The sequence below is a fragment of the Podarcis vaucheri genome (genome assembly GCF_965113315.1).
Source record: "Podarcis vaucheri genome assembly, chromosome: 9".
In the NCBI taxonomy this organism is placed as follows: Eukaryota; Metazoa; Chordata; class Lepidosauria; order Squamata; family Lacertidae; genus Podarcis; species Podarcis vaucheri.
Window position 1 is genome coordinate 81,007,754 of NC_138767.1, and position 21,509 is coordinate 81,029,262.

Here is a 21,509-nt window from a genome sequence, read left to right on the forward strand (position 1 = left end):
ACCAGCACAGAGCTGGGAAACCTCTGGTCTATGAACCCAACTAGGTCTTGCGCAGGTCCCAGCTTGGCCCACAAAGTTTCCGTCAAACCACACCCACAGCCTTACAACTGACAAAAGTGACATCAGGTGTGGAGCAAGTAAGACCTGGCTGCAAAGGAAAAACCAGGAGCCTGAAAGTGCTCCTGGTTTCTTGGCAAGCAAAGCTTGCTGTCTGCTGAAGGGGGGAGACAGGATCACACTTCAAAACGACCTTGACAGATTAGAGAACTGGGCCAAAACAAACAAGATGAATTTTAACAGGGAGAAATGTAAAGTATTGCACTTGGGCAAAAAAAATGAGAGGCACAAATACAAGATGGGGGACACCTGGCTTGAGAGCAGTACATGTGAAAAGGATCTAGGAGTCTTGGTTGACCACAAACTTGACATGAGCCAACAGTGTGACGCGGCAGCTAAAAAGGCCAATGCAATTCTGGGCTGCATCAATAGGAGTATAGCATCTAGATCAAGGGAAGTAATAGTGCCACTGTATTATGCTCTCGTCAGACCTCACCTGGAGTACTGTGTCCAGTTCTGGGCACCACAGTTCAAGAAGGACACTGACAAACTGGAACGTGTCCAGAGGAGGGCAACCAAAATGGTCAAAGGCCTGGAAACGATGCCTTATGAGGAACGGCTAAGGGAGCTGGGCAGGTTTAGCCTGGAGAAGAGGAGGTTAAGGGGTGATATGATAGCCATGTTCAAATATATAAAAGGATGTCACATAGAGGAGGGAGAAAGGTTGTTTTCTGCTGCTCCGGAGAAGCGGACACGGAGCAATGGATCCAAACTACAAGAAAGAAGATTCCACCTAAACATTCGGAAGAACTTTCTGACAGTAAGAGCTGTTTGACAGTGGAATTTGCTGCCAAGGAGTGTGGTGGAGTCTCCTACTTTGGAGGTCTTTAAGCAGAGGCTTGACAACCATATGTCAGGAGTGCCCTGATGGTGTTTCCTGCTTGGTAGGGGGTTGGACTCGATGGCCCTTGTGGTCTCTTCCAACTCTATGATTCTATGATTCTTCTATGAGACAGCAAGCTCCGCTGTTATTGGCTGAGCACTGCGGAGTTTGCTGCAATAACTTGCTTGCAGCAAGTCTTGAGGGATGGCTCTCACTCCAAGTCCCAAAGAGTCATGCCCACAAATATTTTTCTAATGTTGATTCAACTGGCACTGTGATGTCAGGTGACTGACATGTGCGTGGGGGTAGGCTTGTCCAAAATGACCACAGGGCAAGGTAGTTTGTATTTCTAATTAAAAACCAAACATTGCATTTCAGAGGGTCCAAACTCATTTTTTGAAAGTTGACTGCATTTTACAATTTGAACCTACACAGTTAGATGTGCCACCAAATTCAATGGAGCTTCTCCCCAGGAAACTATAGCATAGGATCACTGCTTCTCTTTGATATCTCTGTGTGCCTGCAAATATGCAATGCATCGACGTGGCTGCATGGGGGTGGGGGTGGCTCTCTATGGTAGCTTCACTTCAGAATTTACCTCTGTGATACTGCTGCTTCCTGCAGTGCTATTTTGGAAAGATGCACTCTGGTTCTTGTCCCCTACATCTGTTCTGACACAGCTGTGATTTCCTGTGAGAACATTTGTGCCTTTAAAAAACAGTATGAGATGGACCCTTTCCCCAACCAGTCTGAAACATATGTGAATATGGAAGGAAGTGCTAGAGGGTTGCATAACTGAGATATTTTAATCCTTTTTTTTATAATTTTTATTAGAGTTTCAAAAAAAGAAAATATCATATACAAAAGAAAAAAGAAAAGAAAATAACAATAAAAATAAAACCATATGTACAACAAATCATTTTCCTTTTGGACTTCCATCAGCGTTGCTGACATCATTCATAGTTAACCTTTTAATACACATTCCATCTTTTTTGTTCCTATTGCCAGTTATTCCATCCTTCCTCATAATCTCTACTAAACAATATTTATTGATATTTTACAAAGCCTCTTTAAATCCCACTAGCGTTATTTTTGCCCCATAATTATTTTCCAAATAACACACAAATTTCTCCCAGTCCTTTATAAATTTCTGGTCCTTAGTATATCTGATTTTCCCTGTCAATTTATCCAATTCAGCATATTCTATCAGTTTTGTTCTCCACTCTTCCACCGTTGGAACTCCTTCCTGCTTCCACTTCTGGGCTAACACAATTCTGGCAGCTGTCACCGCGTACTGGAAAAGTCTACAGTCCTTTCTTTTGACATCCTTCCCTACAATACCTAATAGAAATGCTTCTGGTTTTTTCACGAAAGTATATTTTAGCATCTTTTTCATCTCGTTATATATCTCTTCCCAAAAGCTTTTAACTTTCTTACACTCCCACCACTGATGGAAGAAAGTCCCTTCTTTATATCTACATTTCCAGCACTTGTTGTCCACCTTATAGATCTTTGCCAATTTGGCAGGTGACAGGTACCATCTGTAGAGCATTTTCATCATGTTTTCCCTCAGTGAAATGCAAGCCGTAAATTTAATGTTCTCTTTCCACAACCTTTCCCAATCCTCTAGTTGAATGTTATAGCCTAGGTCCCTTGCCCATTGTACCATCACCGCTTTCACTTCCTCATCCTTCATATGCCACTCCAGTAGTATTTTATACATTTTTGACAGGATTTTATGTTCGTTATCTATTATCTCTTTTTGGTAAGTTGACACTTTTTCTACATAATTTCTTTCCTTCAACTCCTTTTTAAACATTTCGTTTATCTGAAAGTAATGCAGCCAATCGTGTGTTAACTCCTTAACTTGATCATAGGGTTTTAATTTCCACTTCCCTCCTTCCTTGGTAACCATTTCTCCATAGTTTCCCCATTTCCCTCTCATATTAACTTTTTTTACAGACATCATTTCTAACGGGGATAACCAGTGCGGGATTTTTGGTTCCAATATGTTTTTGTATCTGTTCCATACCTCTATTAGAGCGCCTCTAAAAATATGATTCGTAAATCCTTTATCTGCCTTCTTTTTGTCACTCCACAAATACATATGCCACCCGGCTTTGTTGTTGAACCCTTCAAGATCTAATAATTCCTTATTCTCCAACTTTACCCATTCTTTAATCCAGCACAGACATGCTGCCTCATAATAAAGTTTCATGTCTGGTAGGGCGAAGCCACCTCTTTCTTTTGTGTCTGTTAGTAATTTAAATTTAATCCTGGGCTTCTTCCCTTCCCATACATATCTTGAAATCGCCCTTTGCCACTCTTTAAATATTTTTGTGTCTTTAATTATGGGTATAGTTTGGAATAGGAATAGCAACTTAGGAAGAACCATCATTTTTACCATCGATATTCTTCCCCAGAATGATAATTTCATTCTGGTCCAACTCTCTAAATCTCTTTTTATGCCTTTCCATACTGGGATATAGTTAAGTTGATATAAATCTATGTTCCTATCGGAAAGCCATATTCCTAAGTATTTAATCTTTTTCACAACCTCAATTTCCGTTCTTTGTTGTAATAATTTGATCTTATCGCCATCCATATTTTTTACTATCATTTTAGTCTTTTTCTTATTCAGCCTAAATCCTGCCATTTTTCCGAATTGTTCCATCTCCTCTAATATCTCTTTTATACTTTCTATGGGTTCTTCCACCGTCAAAACCACGTCATCCGCGAAGGCCTTGATTTTGTATTCATTTACTCCTAATGTCACCCCTTTAATTTGGCTATTTTGTCTAATTGCATTTAGAAGGACTTCCAAAACTACAATGAATAGTAGAGGCGAAAGTGGGCAGCCCTGCCTTGTACCTTTACATATCTTTATTTCTTCTGTGATAGAGTTGTTTACTATCAATCTTGCTTTCTGGTCCGTATATATTGCTTCAATGCCATTAAAAAAGTCTTGACCCACCTCCATAAGCTCCAAGTTCTTCAACATAAATTCCCAAACCACATTATCGAAGGCTTTCTCCGCATCTACGAATATTAGGCTTGCTGGTTTATCGCATCTATCAGATAGATATTCAATAACGTTCACTATGCTTCTTATATTATTTCTTATTTGTCTGCCGGGTAGAAAGCCTTCTTGATCTTTATGTATGATCTTTACTAGTATCTTTTTTAATCTCTTAGCCAGAATTCCTGCGAAAATCTTATAGTCTATATTTAATAACGAGATGGGTCTATAGTTCTTGACTTGTGTGAGGTCCGAATCTTGTTTTGGTATTATTGTAATAAATGCGTCTTTCCATGTTCCAGGGATATCTTTTTCTTTTAAGATATTGTTCATTACTTTAATCAACGGAACCATTAATATGTCTTTCATTTCTTTGTAGTAGCTGCAAGTGAATCCGTCCGGTCCTGGTGCTTTCCCTCTTTTTAACTCTTTTATAACTTCTTCTACCTCTTCCTTGCATATTGGTGCATTCAGCTGTTCTTTTTGATCTACCGGGATCTTCCTTACCATTTTTTCTTTCAAGTATCTTTCTATTTTTCTTTTGTTATTTCTATCTTTATTTCTGTATAGTTGCTTATAAAAGTCCGTAAATGCTCTCCTAATTTCCTTCGGTTCTGATGTTTCTTCTCCATTCAACTCAATTTTATGAATTGTGTTTTGTTCTTTTTTTTTCTTAACCTGCCAGGCGAGCCATTTTCCTGATTTATTGGCGAACTCGAAGTTTAACTGTCTTAATCTTTTCACGTTCCATTCAACCTCTTTATTAACTAACATTGCAAATTGGGTTTGGAGAATCTTTATTTCCTGTTTTATCTTCACGTTGTTGGGTTTTTTAATCAACTTTTGTTCATTGTTCATAATCTGTCTCAGAATCTCTTTTGTCGCTCTTTCTTTGTTGTTCCTTTTCCATACATTCTGTTGGATGCAGAGGCCCCTCATCACTGCCTTACTCGCGTCCCACACCACACTCGTTTTTGTCCCTTTATCCATATTATTCATGAAGAATTCAGTTAGATTTCTTTGTACTTTTTCAACAAACTTTTGGTCGTTCCATAAATTGTCGTTTAGTCTCCACCTAAAAGATCGTTCTTCCAAACTTTTTAACTCCATTACTATTGGATTGTGATCGGAGATCACCCTCGCTTGTATTTCATTTCTTTGTATTCTTGGGGTTAACTTGTTCGAGACCCATATTTGATCTATTCTTGAGAAAGATTGGTTTGGTTCTGAGTGATGGGTAAACTGCTTCTCCAATGGGTGTCTGAGCCTCCACATATCTACCAGATTACAGTTCTTCGTCATCATAAAGAAAGTTTTGGGTAGTTTCCCTTCTTTATTCATCGTTTTTCTTAATCTATCCATTTCTATTGAAGTCACACCATTCATATCTCCCATTAGTATAATTTTTTGGTCCATATACTCAAATAACTTCTCTTCGAGCGATCTAAAAAATTCTGTCTTGTTCCCATTTGGTGCGTAGATCCCTACAATTATTAGTTTTTCCCTTTGCCAATTAATTTGGACCGCAATGATTCTCCCTTCTTCATCTTTAAATAATTGGTGTGATTCGATTTTGTTTTGAATATATAGAACAACGCCTCTTTTTTTCTCTTTATCCGAAGATATAAATTCGTTCCCTAATCTTTTATTGATCAGAATTTTCCTATGCTTTCTTGCCACGTGCGTTTCTTGCAAGCATATGATGTCCAACTTTTTCTTTTTCAAGATATGTTCAATTCCGTTTCGTTTCTTCTTATCGTTCATTCCATTGATGTTCCAGTTCCATAATTTTAGCGTCATTCTTTTAGCTGTTTGGATTTGAGTTTACTTTAAAGTTTTTCTGTCCTTTCTCCTTCTTCCTCTTCCTCCTCTTCTTCTAATTCTCTCCCGGTCAATTCTTCTTCTCCTTCTGATGTAGAGTCTTCCTTCCTTCTTGCTCCTCCTTCTGCTCCTTTTGCCTCTTCTTCTCCTTGTTGTAGTTCTTTATATCTTCTTGTAAATTTTCCTATTTCCTCCGGACTTACTAGTCTTCTTTTTACACCTTTATAGAAGAACGAAATTCCTTCAGGGAATTCCCATCTAAAGTCGATCTTGTTTTTCTTAAGTAATTGCACCAGCGGTTTGTAAGCTTCTCTTCGTTTCAACAGTCTTATTGGTATGTCTTTGAATAAAATTATGTAATTCCCGTCTATGTATAATCTTCTCTCTCTATTCCTTTGGAGTACCAAATTTCTCATTTCTCTATCTTTAAAGATTATTAAACAATCACCCGGGAATTTCTTTAACTTATTTGTTTTGATTTTCATTCTAAATGCATTTTGTATTCTCTTTGCAACTTCTTCCTCCGGTAAGTCCATCCACTGCGCAATTTCCTTTGTCAATCTTTCTTTTATATTTTCGTTTTGTATTTCCGGTATGTGTCTCAATCTTAAATTCACTTCTCTCTGTTTTAGTTCATTCATTGCAATAGAGTCTTTCATTTCTTCCTGTGTTTTAATTAAGTCTACAATCTCATTTTTCATCTTCTCTTCTTCCCGTTTCAACTCTTTCATTTCCTGCTTTGATTTCTTAAATCCTTCATCCACTCTCTTTGAAACCTCTCTGATCTGTCCCTTCAGTTCACTAACTGTCTCCTCAATCTTTTTATCCATCTTCCCGATTTTATTATCTACCTGTTCTAATTTCGTCTCTAAATTTTTCTCGCTTTGTTTTATTTCTGCAAACATCTTCAATATTTCTGTTCTAAATTCTGTTTCTTGCTTTGAGGGTCTCCTTTCTGTTGGAGTCCCCCCCTCGCCTCCTTTTTTTTGTGTATGTGACATTTTCTTAGGTATTGAGATATCAGGTATTCACACCACTTGCTTACTATACCGTTGCCACCCAATTCTAATTAATTATTAATGAAATACCAACCAGAAGCCAACAGTATAACAGATTCAGCCTAAAGAAGAAAAAGGAAAATCAATATAACAGATACAATTTCTGCTTCTTTGACTTATCACACCCGGAAGCTTTCCATTAAATATTTCTACCCCCCCCCCCCGGGGAAGGGGAGAAAGAGCAAAAAAGAAGTTAAAAAAAATTGTTAATTTATCGCCTCTGTCTGTATCTTTCTGTTTTCTTCTTGCCCCTAATTGTGCTAATCCATCCGTGGCATTGGTTGAACAGTACACTGATTTGTCAGACCAAAGTCTAATTTCTAAAGTCAGGTAAGATTCAGATGTAGTTCAATTATAATCCAGAGGAGGGCGTCGAAGTAGAAAAAGAAGTCAAACCAGATTCTAATTTATAGGCTCCAAAATCTAATCAATATACTTTATACTGAGCAGTTCATAAAGTGTGAGCTGTTAGGAGAAGGAGTTTCTCTGAAGCAGATTCTAATCAGCTGAGTTCACAAACTTTATACGGTTTCCATTAGAGGTTTCAGCATTGGAGTGTAGTAATTAGTTCAAGCCACAAGATGGAGCCAGAGAGCCAAGTTTAGAGGGAAAGTTTTAAATAGTTATTTCCCCTATTCTTCCAGCTTTACCCCTTAATTTTGATAGTCTTATTCAAAGGGGAGGAGTGAACCCTCAAAAGACGGCCAAAGGAAACATCTAAGTACTCTTATCTTCTCAGCCACACTGTCTTTTAAGTCTCTTAGTCTAGCGTCAGAGTCGGAGATTCTTCTTAGCCCCGGATTAATATAGCGCCGGAGCTTCCTCCTTGTGAAATAGTTAATTGCAGATGCAGCAACAGGTGGTCCCTCTATATTCAATTTACAGTAACTCAATGTTCACTGAGATTTCTGTTCTGTCCCAAAGTTTCGCTACTCCCCTTCTCAATCCTTTGGAAGGAAACTTAATGTCAAAGTTACAGGGGAGGCGGCAACTGTAACCACTAGCGGCAACTTACTTTCGCTTTCAGCTCTGCTGGTAACGCTGCGTCTTTCTTTTGTGATACCAGACAACCGCTGAGCTCGGATTCTTCTCTTTTGTTTCGGAGACTTCCTTGCTGTTTTAAAACCTCAGGTCTTACAAACTTATTGTTGGAATCCAAATTTCTTTGTGTTGAGAGCAGAGCGCTATTCCCTGCAGGCTCGGGGCTTCGCTATTTGGCCGCTGCAATGGCTGCCCGATTGCCCGCTGCGCGTTCCGTCACACTCTTCACCTAGGGCTACCTGGCGACCGAACGATCAGCTTTTGGCTCCGCCGGGAACTTGTACCTCCAGACACCCTCCGGAAGGTCAACGGGGGGTTTTCCGCCCTCAAACCCCCTTTTTTCGGCCAAAAATAGCTAGGGCTTTCTCTCCCGAAAAAACCCTCGCCTGCCTCGGGTCCGCGCTCTACCGGAAGTCTCTCGAGATATTTTAATCCTTGGAAATACTTATGGAAGGGAGGGGGCTATCAATTCATTCAACAAATGCAATGGAAGGGAAGATGGTGATTGTGGAAGTGGGAGAGAGGGTCAGAAATAAGGCCTCTCTGGTCACCTGCTCTTTTGTGTTTGCTGACGTGGTTGTTTCTTTTCCAACCCACCCTTCTTCACGGAGGCACACAATTCCCTCCCTGCTCCCATTTTATCCTCACAGCAACCCTGTGGGGGAGATGAGGCCAGGATGGGGTGACAGGTTCAAGGTCATCCAGTGAGCTTCACTGCTGAGCAGGCTATACAGTAGAAGTTAACATTTTTTCCAGGGGCCAGACATGTTGGAACAAAGGGGAAGAGCATCTGCTTTGCAGGCGGAAGGTTCCAGGTCCCACCCCTGACGTCTCCAGGCAGGGTTGGGAGTGACTCCTGTCTGAAAATCTGTAGAGCTGCTGCCGATAATATGGAGCTAGATGGAGCAGAGGTCAGACTCGGTATAAGGCAGCTCTCTATGGTCCCACGACAGTCAGATTTCTCATGCTGAGTTTCCTGCAAGGCAGAGAACGAAAACAACAACAACGACCTCAACAGTTGTGATATTGCTTTTAATAAGTTTAGTGAAAACTCTTGCCATATACAGACAATTCAGAGCAATTGCTGTGACTGTACACATTCTTCTGCAACGTTCCCACAAAATGTAAAGTAAACTGGACACAAAGCCCAGGAGTCTTAAATGGCTTTGCCAAGCATTTGGGTTAGATTTCCATAGCTTATTTATCTAAATTTAGGTTTTTGTGCTTTCTAAATAACTGAATATGCCAGAAATATTGTATAAAAAGTTATGCAAAACAGACAATGAAACAGAATAAATTATTTTATTACAAGTTATACAGAACGCAACCATGGATATATTCCACTAGGAAATTCTCCTGGCACAAAAGCCCACAGAAATGAAAGGGAGCAAGAGAGTGTTAGAACTCTCTAGCACAGCCCCCATTCAGTGCAATGGGACTTCTTGATCCATTGTGCCCATTGCCAATATTTAGACACAAAAATCAGCAGCTTTACAGACATGCTACACCAGAGTACAAGGTCCAAGGATCCTTGATGTGGCACATATTAGGGGGGGGATCTCTTTATTTTCAAAACAGCCATAAACAGGATTTTAAAGTATGTACAGTTCTTCTGACTGAAATAGTGCAAATTATATTTATATATATAACTACAGTATACGAATTTTTAGTATAAAAGGATCTTTAAAAAAACCTTCTTAAAGAGAACAACAAATTACTTAACGGGAAAAGGTAAGATGCTTTCAAAGTTTAAACACACGCACACCGCTTATTTTTTCTCTTTCTTCAAGAAGAACTGTCGTGCCTCTTCCCAAGTCTTGCGAGGGAACCGGTTAGAGAGCTCAAGGTAATCTTGAGAACTGAAGATCTTTTCTGTCAAGCAAGGAACAAAGAACGTCATCATAACTATTCTGTTGTAAAATGAAAAAACAGGAGGGTAAAAATGCTTGTGTATGTTTTGTTTCTGGATATTAAAATGGCTGGACATGACTCTTTTTCTGTCAGGAAATTAAATTTTCATCCCCATTATATGTTGGAGAAAAGGTCAACATTTCAGAAGAAGAAACTGAAGAGAAGAGAGGTGCACCTGGCCCCCTCCAATGCCCCTGCAGACCCCATGCAGGGGTGGGCAACATTCAAGGAAGTTCACAGTCCTGTAGTCAGTTGCCAGGTTTTATTAAGGAAACCGATTGCATTCTTTTGGCCTGCATGCATAGACCTTGCACACAGGAGAGACATAATCTCTAAAATTTTGAAAAACAGATGCATCATCCCTGTGGGTGGTACAAAAATCAATGGGAAGGAAGGAAGCTTCTAATAAACAAATTACGGATTGCATCCAGTGAAGTTGTCCCATTGAATCACAGAACTGTAGAGTTGGAAGGTACCAACCTTCTAGTCCAACCCCTTACAAAGCAAGAGTAAATTGGTGCAAGGACTTCTCCTTGTTGCTCCTTGTTGCAAGACTACAAGACCTAGCATCCATTACCTCAGCCATGCTGGCTGAGGCTGATGAGAGCTGGAGTCCATCGCCATCTGCAGGGCCACAGGTTTCCCCACAGCTGCTTTGAAAATGACAGCATAAGCACCATAGGCTGGCTCCGGGGTAGGTAGCCAACATTGTGCCCTCTAGATGTTGTGCCCTGCCCTAAGACCCAGACAACACAGCCAATGATCAGCGATGTTACGAGTTGGGAATCTGCAACATCTTGACTCTCGCTGGGCCATGCCTACTCCACAAGAAATTCTGTTAAGTCCATGAAAGATTATGCTAGTAACAAATCTGTTAGTCTTCAAAGCACCCCACAACTCTTTATCCCTTCTGCTGTGTGGGCCAATCATTTCCCACACAATGCCATCAACATTCAAATACCACCTGGTAACTCTCTGGCTGCACAGTGTTGCTATGTTTTATTTGGCTGACAATCCCTTTCTTTATGAAGAGTTCTCCCAGGTTCTTCCAGAAGGCAATGACTTCCCCTCAAGGACAGAGGCTACATGATCCATGAGGAGCAGGATGCAATCAACACTTTGGTCTGTTTGCCTCCTAAAAGCTACAAGGCACGATTGCTATGCAATTCCCAATGGGCCATATTATACTTACCCCTTTGTTGGGAAGACTGGTTATCTGTCTGGCTTGAACTTTGTGTGAAATCCTACAGAAACAAAACCCAACAATGTTCAGCACCACAGAGGGAAGATCAAACACCACCCCCTCACGCAATTTTACAAAAGAGTGATGTCCTCCCAGGGGCCAAGCAAATGCCCAAGGGAAGCCTGCAAGCAAGACCTGGGGGCAACAGCGCTCTCTCCCCCCACTGGTGATTCCCAGCAGCTGATGATCAGAGGAGTGAGGCCTCCAGCACTGAAGGCAGGACGCAAAGTCATCATGCTGGAGGACATCCAACTAAGTCCACTGATTTCAGTGGGTATGACAAACATTGTACACTGTACAAAAGTGATTTTCCTGGCTGGTGTACAATGCAGCGGGCCTGAATCACAAAGAGAAGTTCTACTGTAAGACTTCTCAGGCAATGCAATGCAGCTCTGTTGCTGAACACCATTTACCAAAACAACTGGAACTGTTTCCCTTGGGAGCTGGAGGTTTTTAAGCAGAGCTTGGATGGCCATCTGCCAGGGATGCTTCCATTAAGATTCCTGCACTGCAGGGGTTGGGCTAGAGGACCTTATCAGTCTATGTATTTGTGGAGTGACTGGAAAGGTCTCAGTGGCGCTGCAGGAAACAACAGCTTGGAAAGAGATAATCAACAACAAACTGCTTTAAAATGTTTGCAGTGGTAGTTGAGGTGGTTTTTTTGACTCAGGCATACGTTGCTGCTGTATACGCAGTCAGACCACTGGTCCACTTAGTGCAGGGTTGCCAACACTGACTGGCAGCCAGTCTCCAGAGTTTCTGATCAATTAATATCAGTAACAGCAGCAGCAGCAACTGATACCAGGTCACTTTCCTGCCTCATAGCCATTCTCCTCATATGGGGCGCTGCTGGTAATGCCACATGCCCCAGTGGTCGGGTCTGGCATGTGCGAGAGACCAGGTGCCTCGGTGTTGCAGCTCTAGTCATCTGGAATTAGTTACCAGCTTAAATTAGATGAGCTCCTACTGTCCTGATATTTAGGTGGATATTGAACACTTTTAAAAAGGCTTTACCTGTAGTGTGACCCAGTCCTATTAGGAAATATTAATTGTACAACTGTAGAAATACTAATATTGCTTTTAGTTTAATGTGTCTGTAATATTTTGTAATTTTTTTGTACACTACTTTGGTAGCTTTTGGTTGTGAATTCATTTATAAACCTGCAAACAAATAAACAGCAACAAAAATGATAAGAGAATTGCAAAGTGTCTTAGACAAAAAATGAGAGCAAATGGCAGTGCTTACTCTCCTGAGGGGTTTAAAGATAGAACTGTTGGCTTAAGGCTATTATGGACTGAAAAATGAATCATTTCTCTACATGGCACAAATCTTTAAATATATTATTGTGTTTTCACTGTTTGTGCACATGGATTTTTTAAAAAAATGGTTGATGTTCTTACTGTGAAATCTCTTTGAGAAATTTTATGGGAATAGATTCTTAAATGGAACCAGACCCAACAAATTAGCTCAGTGCAGGAACTCCTGACACAAAGAATGCTTCCTTGAGATTGGATGGTATAATTAAGGCACACTGTGCTTTTGCCCTATTTCAGTCCTGTTAAGGCATCTTTACTTCATGTTCTCAGGAGTCAACATGAGGACCATAATTCTGGGCTTTTGATGCTTGGATTATGTACCCTATGAAATGTAACTAAGAGAGAATGATTCCCTAGGCAGCAGGTGAAAGCTGAATTCAAATATTCTTGCTAAAGTAATACCATCTTCTATTTTAATATAAGTAGTTTTAGGAACAAAAAGGGAAAAAAAGCTGTTGTCCTAGACAATAAGAGGAAAGATGCCATACAGCAGCAAGGTTGTAAGGGTGATGTTTTACTAATAATAAGACATTTATACATTTTCTGTATTTTACTGCATGTTTACACAGCCCCAGATGCATGCAACCAGAACATCCCCCCCCCCCTCATTTCTTCCATATGGTAAACATTTATTTTCCAATCCTGGGGTCAGCTATCTCACATTCCCCCACAGAGGGAGGACTCTCCCTGCTGAAATAAATAGGATTATTTGCCTCAGGAAGGCGCACAGATTGTGTCTCCCCATGATAGCAAGTTGAAATTTAAGAACAAATGCATGCCTGTTTTTCATTCACAGTATCTGGGGTGGGGGAGTTTTTTTGCATTTTCTACAGCCTGTTTGTTTGTTTGTTTAATATTACTATATTAGAGTTTTGTTTCTGATAGCTAAACCATTCCCCCAAAGCTTGGGAGAAACAAACATATCTTCAGGCTGCTGAGCTGGATATGTTCATGCAGACCAGAAATCAAAATGCTGAAGTACCTAAATGAATTCTCAGTAAAATTAAGCTTGATCTTATTTTTGATATAATTTCCAAATCAAATAGTTGGCTGCCAGCTGCTTATCTGGGAAAGCAAACAACTCCTTATCCACATAAGGACCAGCACTCCTGGGGGGGGGGTCTTCTTGCAGCATCTGCTTCTGAACAGTACTATCAGAAGCATTAAAGAAAACCCAAACATTTTGGAAGCTGTTGCTGTTTTATGCACTAAAAAATTTTTCAGGAGCTAAAATGTTTCAGTTATGTATGCATATGTTACAACAATTTTCTATATTCCTAATATCTTGAGCAGTAAAACTATGAAGCTACCTAAAAGCTGACGATGCATTTAGCCTTCCGGCATTTACCCTGTTTGGATCAATTAACAACCAAGCTTAATTTTCTTCATTTGGCTGCAGTTGTCCAGGCACAACCCCTGAAGTTCAGCTTCCTTGCAAGCACCTCTGAGGTGGAGAGAAGGGGAAGGAGCAGAGGGCTGGGTGGGTGGCAGAGATATGCTATTAGCTATGAAGGAAAAAACACTCCACAGCTATGAATTCCAACAATTCTAAAACATGGCACATTCAGAAATCAGAAAAAATAGTAATTCCATAATATAAGTGTGTAGCACCTGATTTTTAAATAAAATTACAGGATGCAGAATGATATCACAAACATGCACAATTCAAGTAAGCAGAAATGGCTGCTTTCGAGTTTTAAAACTTTGCATATTTAGCATAGTTGGTATACACTTTTACCAACCCTATCAATAGTCAAAATCTGTGATAAAAAGCATTGTTTCTCTATGTATATATGTACTTCCATTTATCTTTACATTTGAGTCTGATTATATAAAAATGTACACTTACAGGATTGCAGGCTTTAAGGACTTGCCCATCCATTATTAAATATAAGTTTCTCAACATTTCACTAGTCCTGCTAATTTAAATAAGGATGGAACATAATATTAACATTACTCTGCATATGTCTGCTTCTTAAGGGGAAAAACTCTTGGACACATGTTAGATCTTTCATTTTGGAGAGAGAAGAAAAGAAACCCTGGTTTTATTGTAAGTTAATGCATATTTGTTTCACAGGCACAGAAATGGCTAAGCAGAGATACACAAACAAACCACGTACCTGGATGAATGTGGCGAGTAACACGCAACTCATCTCCTGCTCCAGGATCATCTTGTTCTGGGGGTTGTTGTAACAAGCAGCTATTAGCGTGGGAAAGAGCACTTTGATGAGGCGAGGGTCGCTGAAGTACTGGAAGGGCAGCTGACAGAGCTTTTGCAGGACAGTGGGATGGCGGCCCGACTGCACAATCACCTGGGAAATGGAGACAGCACAACATGAGAGGAACAGATCAGCTGGAAGGAGGAAGCTAGAGCAAAATAAGGCACAAGGGTGAGAGGAAAATGTTAACAGAGAGAAAACCAAGCTGAACATGTTGATTAAAAACAAAACAAAAACCTTTCAGCTCAAAATGTTGTCCTCACAGTTTCTTTTCATGTACAGTAACTGCACAGGAGAAACTAATTTTATTTTCCCCCTGATTATATTTTATTAAATTTTCATAAAGTTCACATATACCCCCTAATACATAATAATTTTTTGTTTTGTCAACTTCTCACCCCGTTTTCCATGGTTTTTTTTAATTTCTCCCTCTTGCTGCACCCTATCTTCTCTCCCTTATACCATAGTAACACAACCTTACACTTTTTCACTCAAGGTGTCATAAACGAGACAGAAGTATTGCAAAGAGGCGATGAATACCTGCAGGCAGGCAGAGCAAGCTGCTGGAGGGCAGGAGACAGGATTCAAAGATGGTCAGAAAATGGGAGCTGCTCCTATAAAATGCCTCTCCAGATGTGTGTTGGGGGGGGGGATGAGAGACGCCCGTGAGCGACACAGAACCAAAAAGGGAAGGAGACTGTACTGCAGTGTGACTCAGTATGCACAGAGTCAGAAAGATCCTTCCATTTGCTCTTTTATCTGAGTTTCTATCAGTGCCATAAACTTTAAAAGGGGAATTGTTTAGATAAATGGAACTGTTGTCATGTGAGTAGGGTTTATAACAGTACACATCTTGATCCACAGAGTGAAGCTGCTAATGGCATCTTCCAGAGAAACTCTTAAGTTACTAGCTTCTTCCATAATGTCTTAGCGAGAATCGTCAACATCAGAGCTAGACAAGGGAAACTTGGTAAGTTGACGATGATGACAATAATAATAATATAATAAAAATATTTTTATTATATATTATATAATAATATAAAAGAGCTGCTTGACCCAAATTTGGCTTTTCCGAATCTATTATAATTTTAGGACTGCTGTAAAACCCTATGGTTGCAACCATAAATTGTACTTTGAAAAACCAGCATTTTACAATTATGCACACTTGGACAGAACAGTACTCAGATTAAAAACAGAAGGGAAAAAAGAAGAGATGGAGACCAGAGGAACATAAATTACAGGGATTTACAAGTTTTCAAAGAACTTTTAACAATTCACTAAGAACACATTCTCAGTTTGTAATGCAGTTCAGGTCAAGAACAAGATCAACAAAGAGATGGTACCTGTCTAATACTCAGAGGAAGGGGATTCCGAGGGGCAGGCGGCACGGTGCCAAAGGTCCAGTTCCTACATTGTGTGAACGGACCTCGTCTGCAGAACACTGTCCGCCAGGGATCCTGGTCCCCAGCTGCATAGGGCTTTACACTCCAAACCCAGCCATCTTGAACTTAGCCCAGTAGCCACTTGGCAGCCAGTTCACTGGGGATCTGGAATCCTTTGTAGACCAGCATGATTTGAAATACCTCCACTTACTGTGAAGTATTAATGTTTGCCTTTTCCCTTCTAGAAGTTAAACCCATTGGTTTCAGTGGTGAGATTTAAAGCATGTGTGCAATCTCATGAGTTGGCTGAGTTATACCCAATGAGAAAAAGCAAAGTTCAATCACTTCCTCGTGGTAGGGGCAAATGCCTATGTTGCAACGGGTACTTTAAGGAGAGCCACAGGGTCCCAAGAAAGCTGAATTACTCTGACTGATTCCTCTTGCTTTTCAAGAATTGTGGATGCTTAATGAATTTGCATATTATTATTGAACAAGGACCTTGCTAGTTTCTGCTTCATTCCATTGTGAACATTTGTTAGCAATTAAAGCAGAAACTACTTAAAAGTTGAAAACGAATATTCAACTTTTTGCCTTTGTGGGGGTGGAGTGGGGACCTGTAAATATAAATACAAAGTGAGAACTGGTGTAACATGCGCAACCTGAATCCAGAAACTGACTCCGCAGTTAGTATCACAGTTTCAAACTTTGTTCTTACAAGCCCATGGGATCTAAGGGTATGCATGCCTACAAATTATCATTTCCTAAGAAAGGTTTGAGTAGTGTCCTGTGTCAGGGAGTGTCTTTAAAATTATAAATTAATGTTGCACCCATGTTCTAAAGCTCTCACTGGTGCATCTTGGATACTGATGTTACCAGAGGGATGGAATCATTCAGAGGCCTGCAGCAGAGTAAAGGGAGCAGCCAAACTGGAGATTCAGATATACTCTACAACATCAGTGTCAATGGGTCATGATGGATGTTTCTGCATAACTGCAAGTTATATTCTTTTCATGTCACTAGTTAAAGTACATTTATGCAGTCCTTTGGGAATGACAGGGTTAAAAGAAAAGCCTATATAACATCAATTTATCAATGACACACTTTGCAGTAGTTGCACCAGGGTTAGCAATCCCTCCTCTTCTTTGTTTTCTGGGATCACATACAACCCTCTTCTTAAACAATTATTGCACATGATCCATCCACACTCCACTAGATTACATGGTCCCATATGGCTTGCAGTTCCATTACCTAAAATTCTAAATCATAGAACTTAGAATCAACATCCTCCTCCCTTCATGTATTCTATGGTTTTCTTTGTTCCTCTGCCACAAATTTCTGTTCAAAGCACTGCATCTCCGTTTCCATTTTCCACCTCTGCCATTTCTCTTTGGCTGCTCCCTATCATAGGAATGCTCTCCCATGACATCCAGTGGGCTCCCGCAATGGTATTTAAGCCTTATCTTGCTTCCCAGACCTTTCCGGAATTATCTTTGCCCTTCATCCGTGTCCCTTCCCTTCCCCATTCCTATTGCTTCTTGTCCTTAGACTGGAAGCATGCAAGCAGGGATGGAAGAGAAATCCTTAGAATTAACCAGAGGCAGATGTGGGGCAGCACAAGAACTGTGGCTCCACTGGGCATGCAGTTGAGGAGGGTGCCTGCTTAAAGCGCTTGCCCGGTTTTGGGAAGGAGGCGTGACAGCGCTGACAGCCTCTTGACCGTCCTAAAGCTCTCTGGCCTCCTTTCCAGGCAAGTGCTTACCAGGGTTTGGAAAGGAGGTAGGAGGGCTCTAGGACCCTGCCAGAGTCTTGCACCTCCTTCCCTAAAACCAGGTTAATTCGGCAGAGCAAGGGGTGGGGGAAGGGTGTCAAAGTTTGGCCTCCCACAGGGTTGCATATTACACCAAGGTCCACCCCCGACGATGCAAATGCCTTTGACTGTGTCGACCACAACCAACTATGGCAAGTTCTTAAAGAAATGGGAGTGCCTGATCACCTCATCTGTCTCCTGAGAAATCTCTACGTGGGACAAGAAGCTACAGTTAGAACTGGATATGGAACAACTGATTGGTTCAAAATTGGGAAAGGAGTACGACAAGGCTGTATATTGTCTCCCTGCTTATTTAACTTATATGCAGAATTTATCATGCGAAAGGCTGGGCTGGATGAATCCCTAGCTGGAATTAAGATTGCTGGAAGAAATATCAACAACCTCAGATAGGCAGATGACACAACCTTGATGGCAGAAAGTGAGGAGGAATTAAAGAACCTTTTATTGAGGGTGAAAGAGGAGAGCGCAAAATATGGTCTGAAACTCAACATAAAAAAAACGAAGATCATGGCCACTGGTCCCATCACCTCCTGGCAAACAGAAGGGGAAGAAATGGAGGCAGTGAGAGATTTTACTTTCTTGGGCTCCATGATCACTGCAGATGGTGACAGCAGCCACAAAATTAAAAGACGCCTGCTTCTTGGGACAAAAGAAACCTAGACAGCATCTTAAAAAGCAGAGACATCACCTTGCCAACAAAGGTCCGTATAGTTAAAGCCATGGTATTCCCAGTAGTGATGTATGGAAGTGAGAGCTGGACCATAAAGAAGGCTGATCACTGAAGAATTGATGCTTTTGAATTATGGTGCTGGAGGAGACTCTTGAGAGTCCCATGGACTGCAAGAAGATCAAACCAATCCATTCTGAAGGAAATCAGCCCTGAGTGCTCACTGGAAGGACAGATCGTGAAGCTGAGGCTCCAAGACTTTGGCCACCTCATGAGAAGAGAAGACTCCCTGGAAAAGACCCTGAAGTTGGGAAAGATGGAGGGCCCAAGGAGAAGGGGACGACAGAGGAGGAGATGGTGGGACAGTGTTCTTGAAGCTACCAGCATGAGTCTGACCAAACTGCGGGAGGCAGTGGAAGACAGGAGTGCCTGGCGTGCTCTGGTTCAGGGGGTCACAAAGAGTCGACACAACTAAACGACTAAACAACAACAATAACAAGGTCCGCCCCTGAATAAACCAACTTAATTCACCAGTCCTAGACCTCTATGTGGGGCCAGAATGCAGCTTTCAATTGGATTACATATTTCTTTGAATTTTGCAATTCGATTTTGGTTCAAAATATGCTGACAAAAATGCATTTTACAGAAAAGCATACACAATGCATTGTCTAGAGAAAGAATGCATATAAAAATTCATAACATACAGTGGTGCCCCGCAAGACGAATGCCTCGTAAGACGAAAAACTTGCTAGACGAAAGGGTTTTGCGGTTTTTGAGCTGCTTCGCAAGACGAATTTCCCTATGGGCTTGCTTTGCAAGACGAAAACGTCTTGCGTTTTTTGCAAGTTTGTTTCCTTTTTCTTAACACCGTTAATACAGTTTCGACTTGACTTCGAGGAGCAACTCATAGAACGCAGTGTGGTAGCCTTTTTTGAGGTTTTTGGTGATTTTTGAAGCTTTTCCAAAACTTTTCCGACACCGTGCTTCGCAAGACGAAAAATTCGCTAGATGAAAAAACTTGCAGAACGAATTAATTTCGTCTTGCGAGGCACCACTGTATGTATAATTTAAATGCATTTTTTCCTTTTTTTAATGTGCCAAAATTGGGATGAAATGGACTCTTGGCTGAGTGCATTTGAAACTGACATGAGATATAAATAAGTTCATTTGCTCATCCTTATTCATAAACAAGGGCCCATCTACGATGTGTCTTTGGATAGCACTGAGCTGGTGTGCAGGTATTAAACTGATCAATAGAAAGCTGAACAAAGCTGCATAGTAAATTTTGAATAAATGTTTTAAATAAAAAACCATCAATACATAAATACATAGAGTTACATATTAGCCACAGTCACACACGCCTTGGTAATATCTAGTACACTTATGACAACACACTTTTGAAAAGCATTTGGAAACCCAGCCAGATGGGCGGGCTATTAATAATAATAATAATAATAATAATAATAATAATAATAATAATAATAATAATAAAATTTGAACATGTGCAAAACACTCCTCTTTCAGGCACTCCCACTCCATTGAAGTCTGAGCATTTTGTTCTGTTCTGCTGGACCTACGGCTTGCAGAACCTCTTATAAATGTCTTCCCTTCTTGGTTTTGCTACTGGCACATCATTATTACTTTGGGTTTATTATTATTCATAATGGTAAAAATAATTCTATTCTTGCAGCTATTGCTGTTTGGTGCAATTTGTTATAATCTCTGAGGCTTTCCTTTAATTTGTTTACTAATTTACAACTTACTGTGTTATGGATGTTTCATAGCCAATAATACAGAATGCACAAAACAAAACTATCCCTCCCTCAAAAAACCAAAAATAATTACTATTACGCCTCTGTGTGGCTCACTTTTATTTTGGTTCGGTAAAATTAAAACCCCCCACCAAATATGGCTTGTTAGCCACCCTGGTGGGACTGGGAAGCTGAGAATGCTTGATTCAATCTCTCTCTCTCTTTCCTCCATTTAGCCCTGAGTGTTTCATCTCAGTCCTGGAGATACCCGATAACCCGCCCTCGCTTCAGCCTTTAGTAGATAGCTATGCTACACCAACCAGCTGGTTCTATCAGAGTATCTTTTACTCGGCCCATTTGATAAAGACTAAAGTGAAGAAGGGGGGGACGCGGGTGGCGCTGTGGGCTAAAGCCTCAGCGCCTAGGGCTTGCCGATCGAAAGGTCGGCGGTTCGAATCCCCGCGGCGGGGTGCGCTCCCGCTGCTCGGTCCCAGCGCCTGCCAACCTAGCAGTTCGAAAGCACCCCCGGGGGCAAGTAGATAAATAGGTACCGCTTACCAGCGGGAAGGTAAACGGCGTTCCGTGTGCGGCTCTGGCTCGCCAGAGCAGCGTTGTCACGCTGGCCACGTGACCCGGAAGTGTCTCCGGACAGCGCTGGCCCCCGGCCAATAGATGTGAGATGGGCGCACAAACCCCAGAGTCTGTCAAGACTGGCCCGTTCGGGCAGGGGTACCTTTACCTTTACCTTTAAAGTGAAGAAGGGATAGGTAGCAGGAGAAGGTTCTCTCACTCACCAGATCTGAGCAGGTTGAAGTAGTGTGTGAGAATAATCTCTAGCTGTGCTCTTTCTAGAAAATCTACTTGCAAATTAAGGTCAGTGAAGTGACTATCTTCTTTGGGTGCAGTGATTAGTTACAGGGGAAAGGTCCTACTTGGTGGGAGCACTCTGATGGTGGAATACTCCTTCCAGGTCACCTGGATGTCGTTTTGGTACTAGGCAAAGGCCATTTTATTTTTCCAGGGTTTTTTTAGTCCTCTGTATTTTGTCTATATGGTGTTTTGAGTTCTATATGTTTTATGTTTTTATTCTAATGCATTTTACTGTAATTTTAAACATTTTGTAAGACGCCATGGGATAGTCTAAAGCACAAATAAACAAATCAAGCACCTGTTTATCCTATCTCTGCCTCCTTTCTCTTTTCCTGTTGCCTTTCCTGTATTGAAATTCTAATAATAATAATAATAATAATAATAATAATAATAATAATTTATTATTTATACCCCGCCCATCTGGCTGGATCCCCCCAGCCAC

At 40.9% G+C, this 21,509-nt stretch overlaps 1 protein-coding gene across 1 annotated transcript in view; it reads right to left on the minus strand.

The window, feature by feature from the left end:
- Window positions 1-8,892: 8,892 nt before the first annotated feature.
- The window catches only part of SCAPER (S-phase cyclin A associated protein in the ER), a 216,064-nt gene continuing 203,447 nt past the window's right edge, over window positions 8,893-21,509 (minus strand). The window contains exons 30-32 of the mRNA XM_082238421.1: window positions 14,471-14,662; window positions 10,983-11,034; window positions 8,893-9,751 (exon numbers count right to left, since the gene is read on the minus strand). Coding sequence (XP_082094547.1) covers window positions 9,648-9,751; window positions 10,983-11,034; window positions 14,471-14,662 — 348 coding nt within the window. The 3' untranslated portion in view covers window positions 8,893-9,647. The remainder of the gene's footprint in view (window positions 9,752-10,982; window positions 11,035-14,470; window positions 14,663-21,509) is intronic.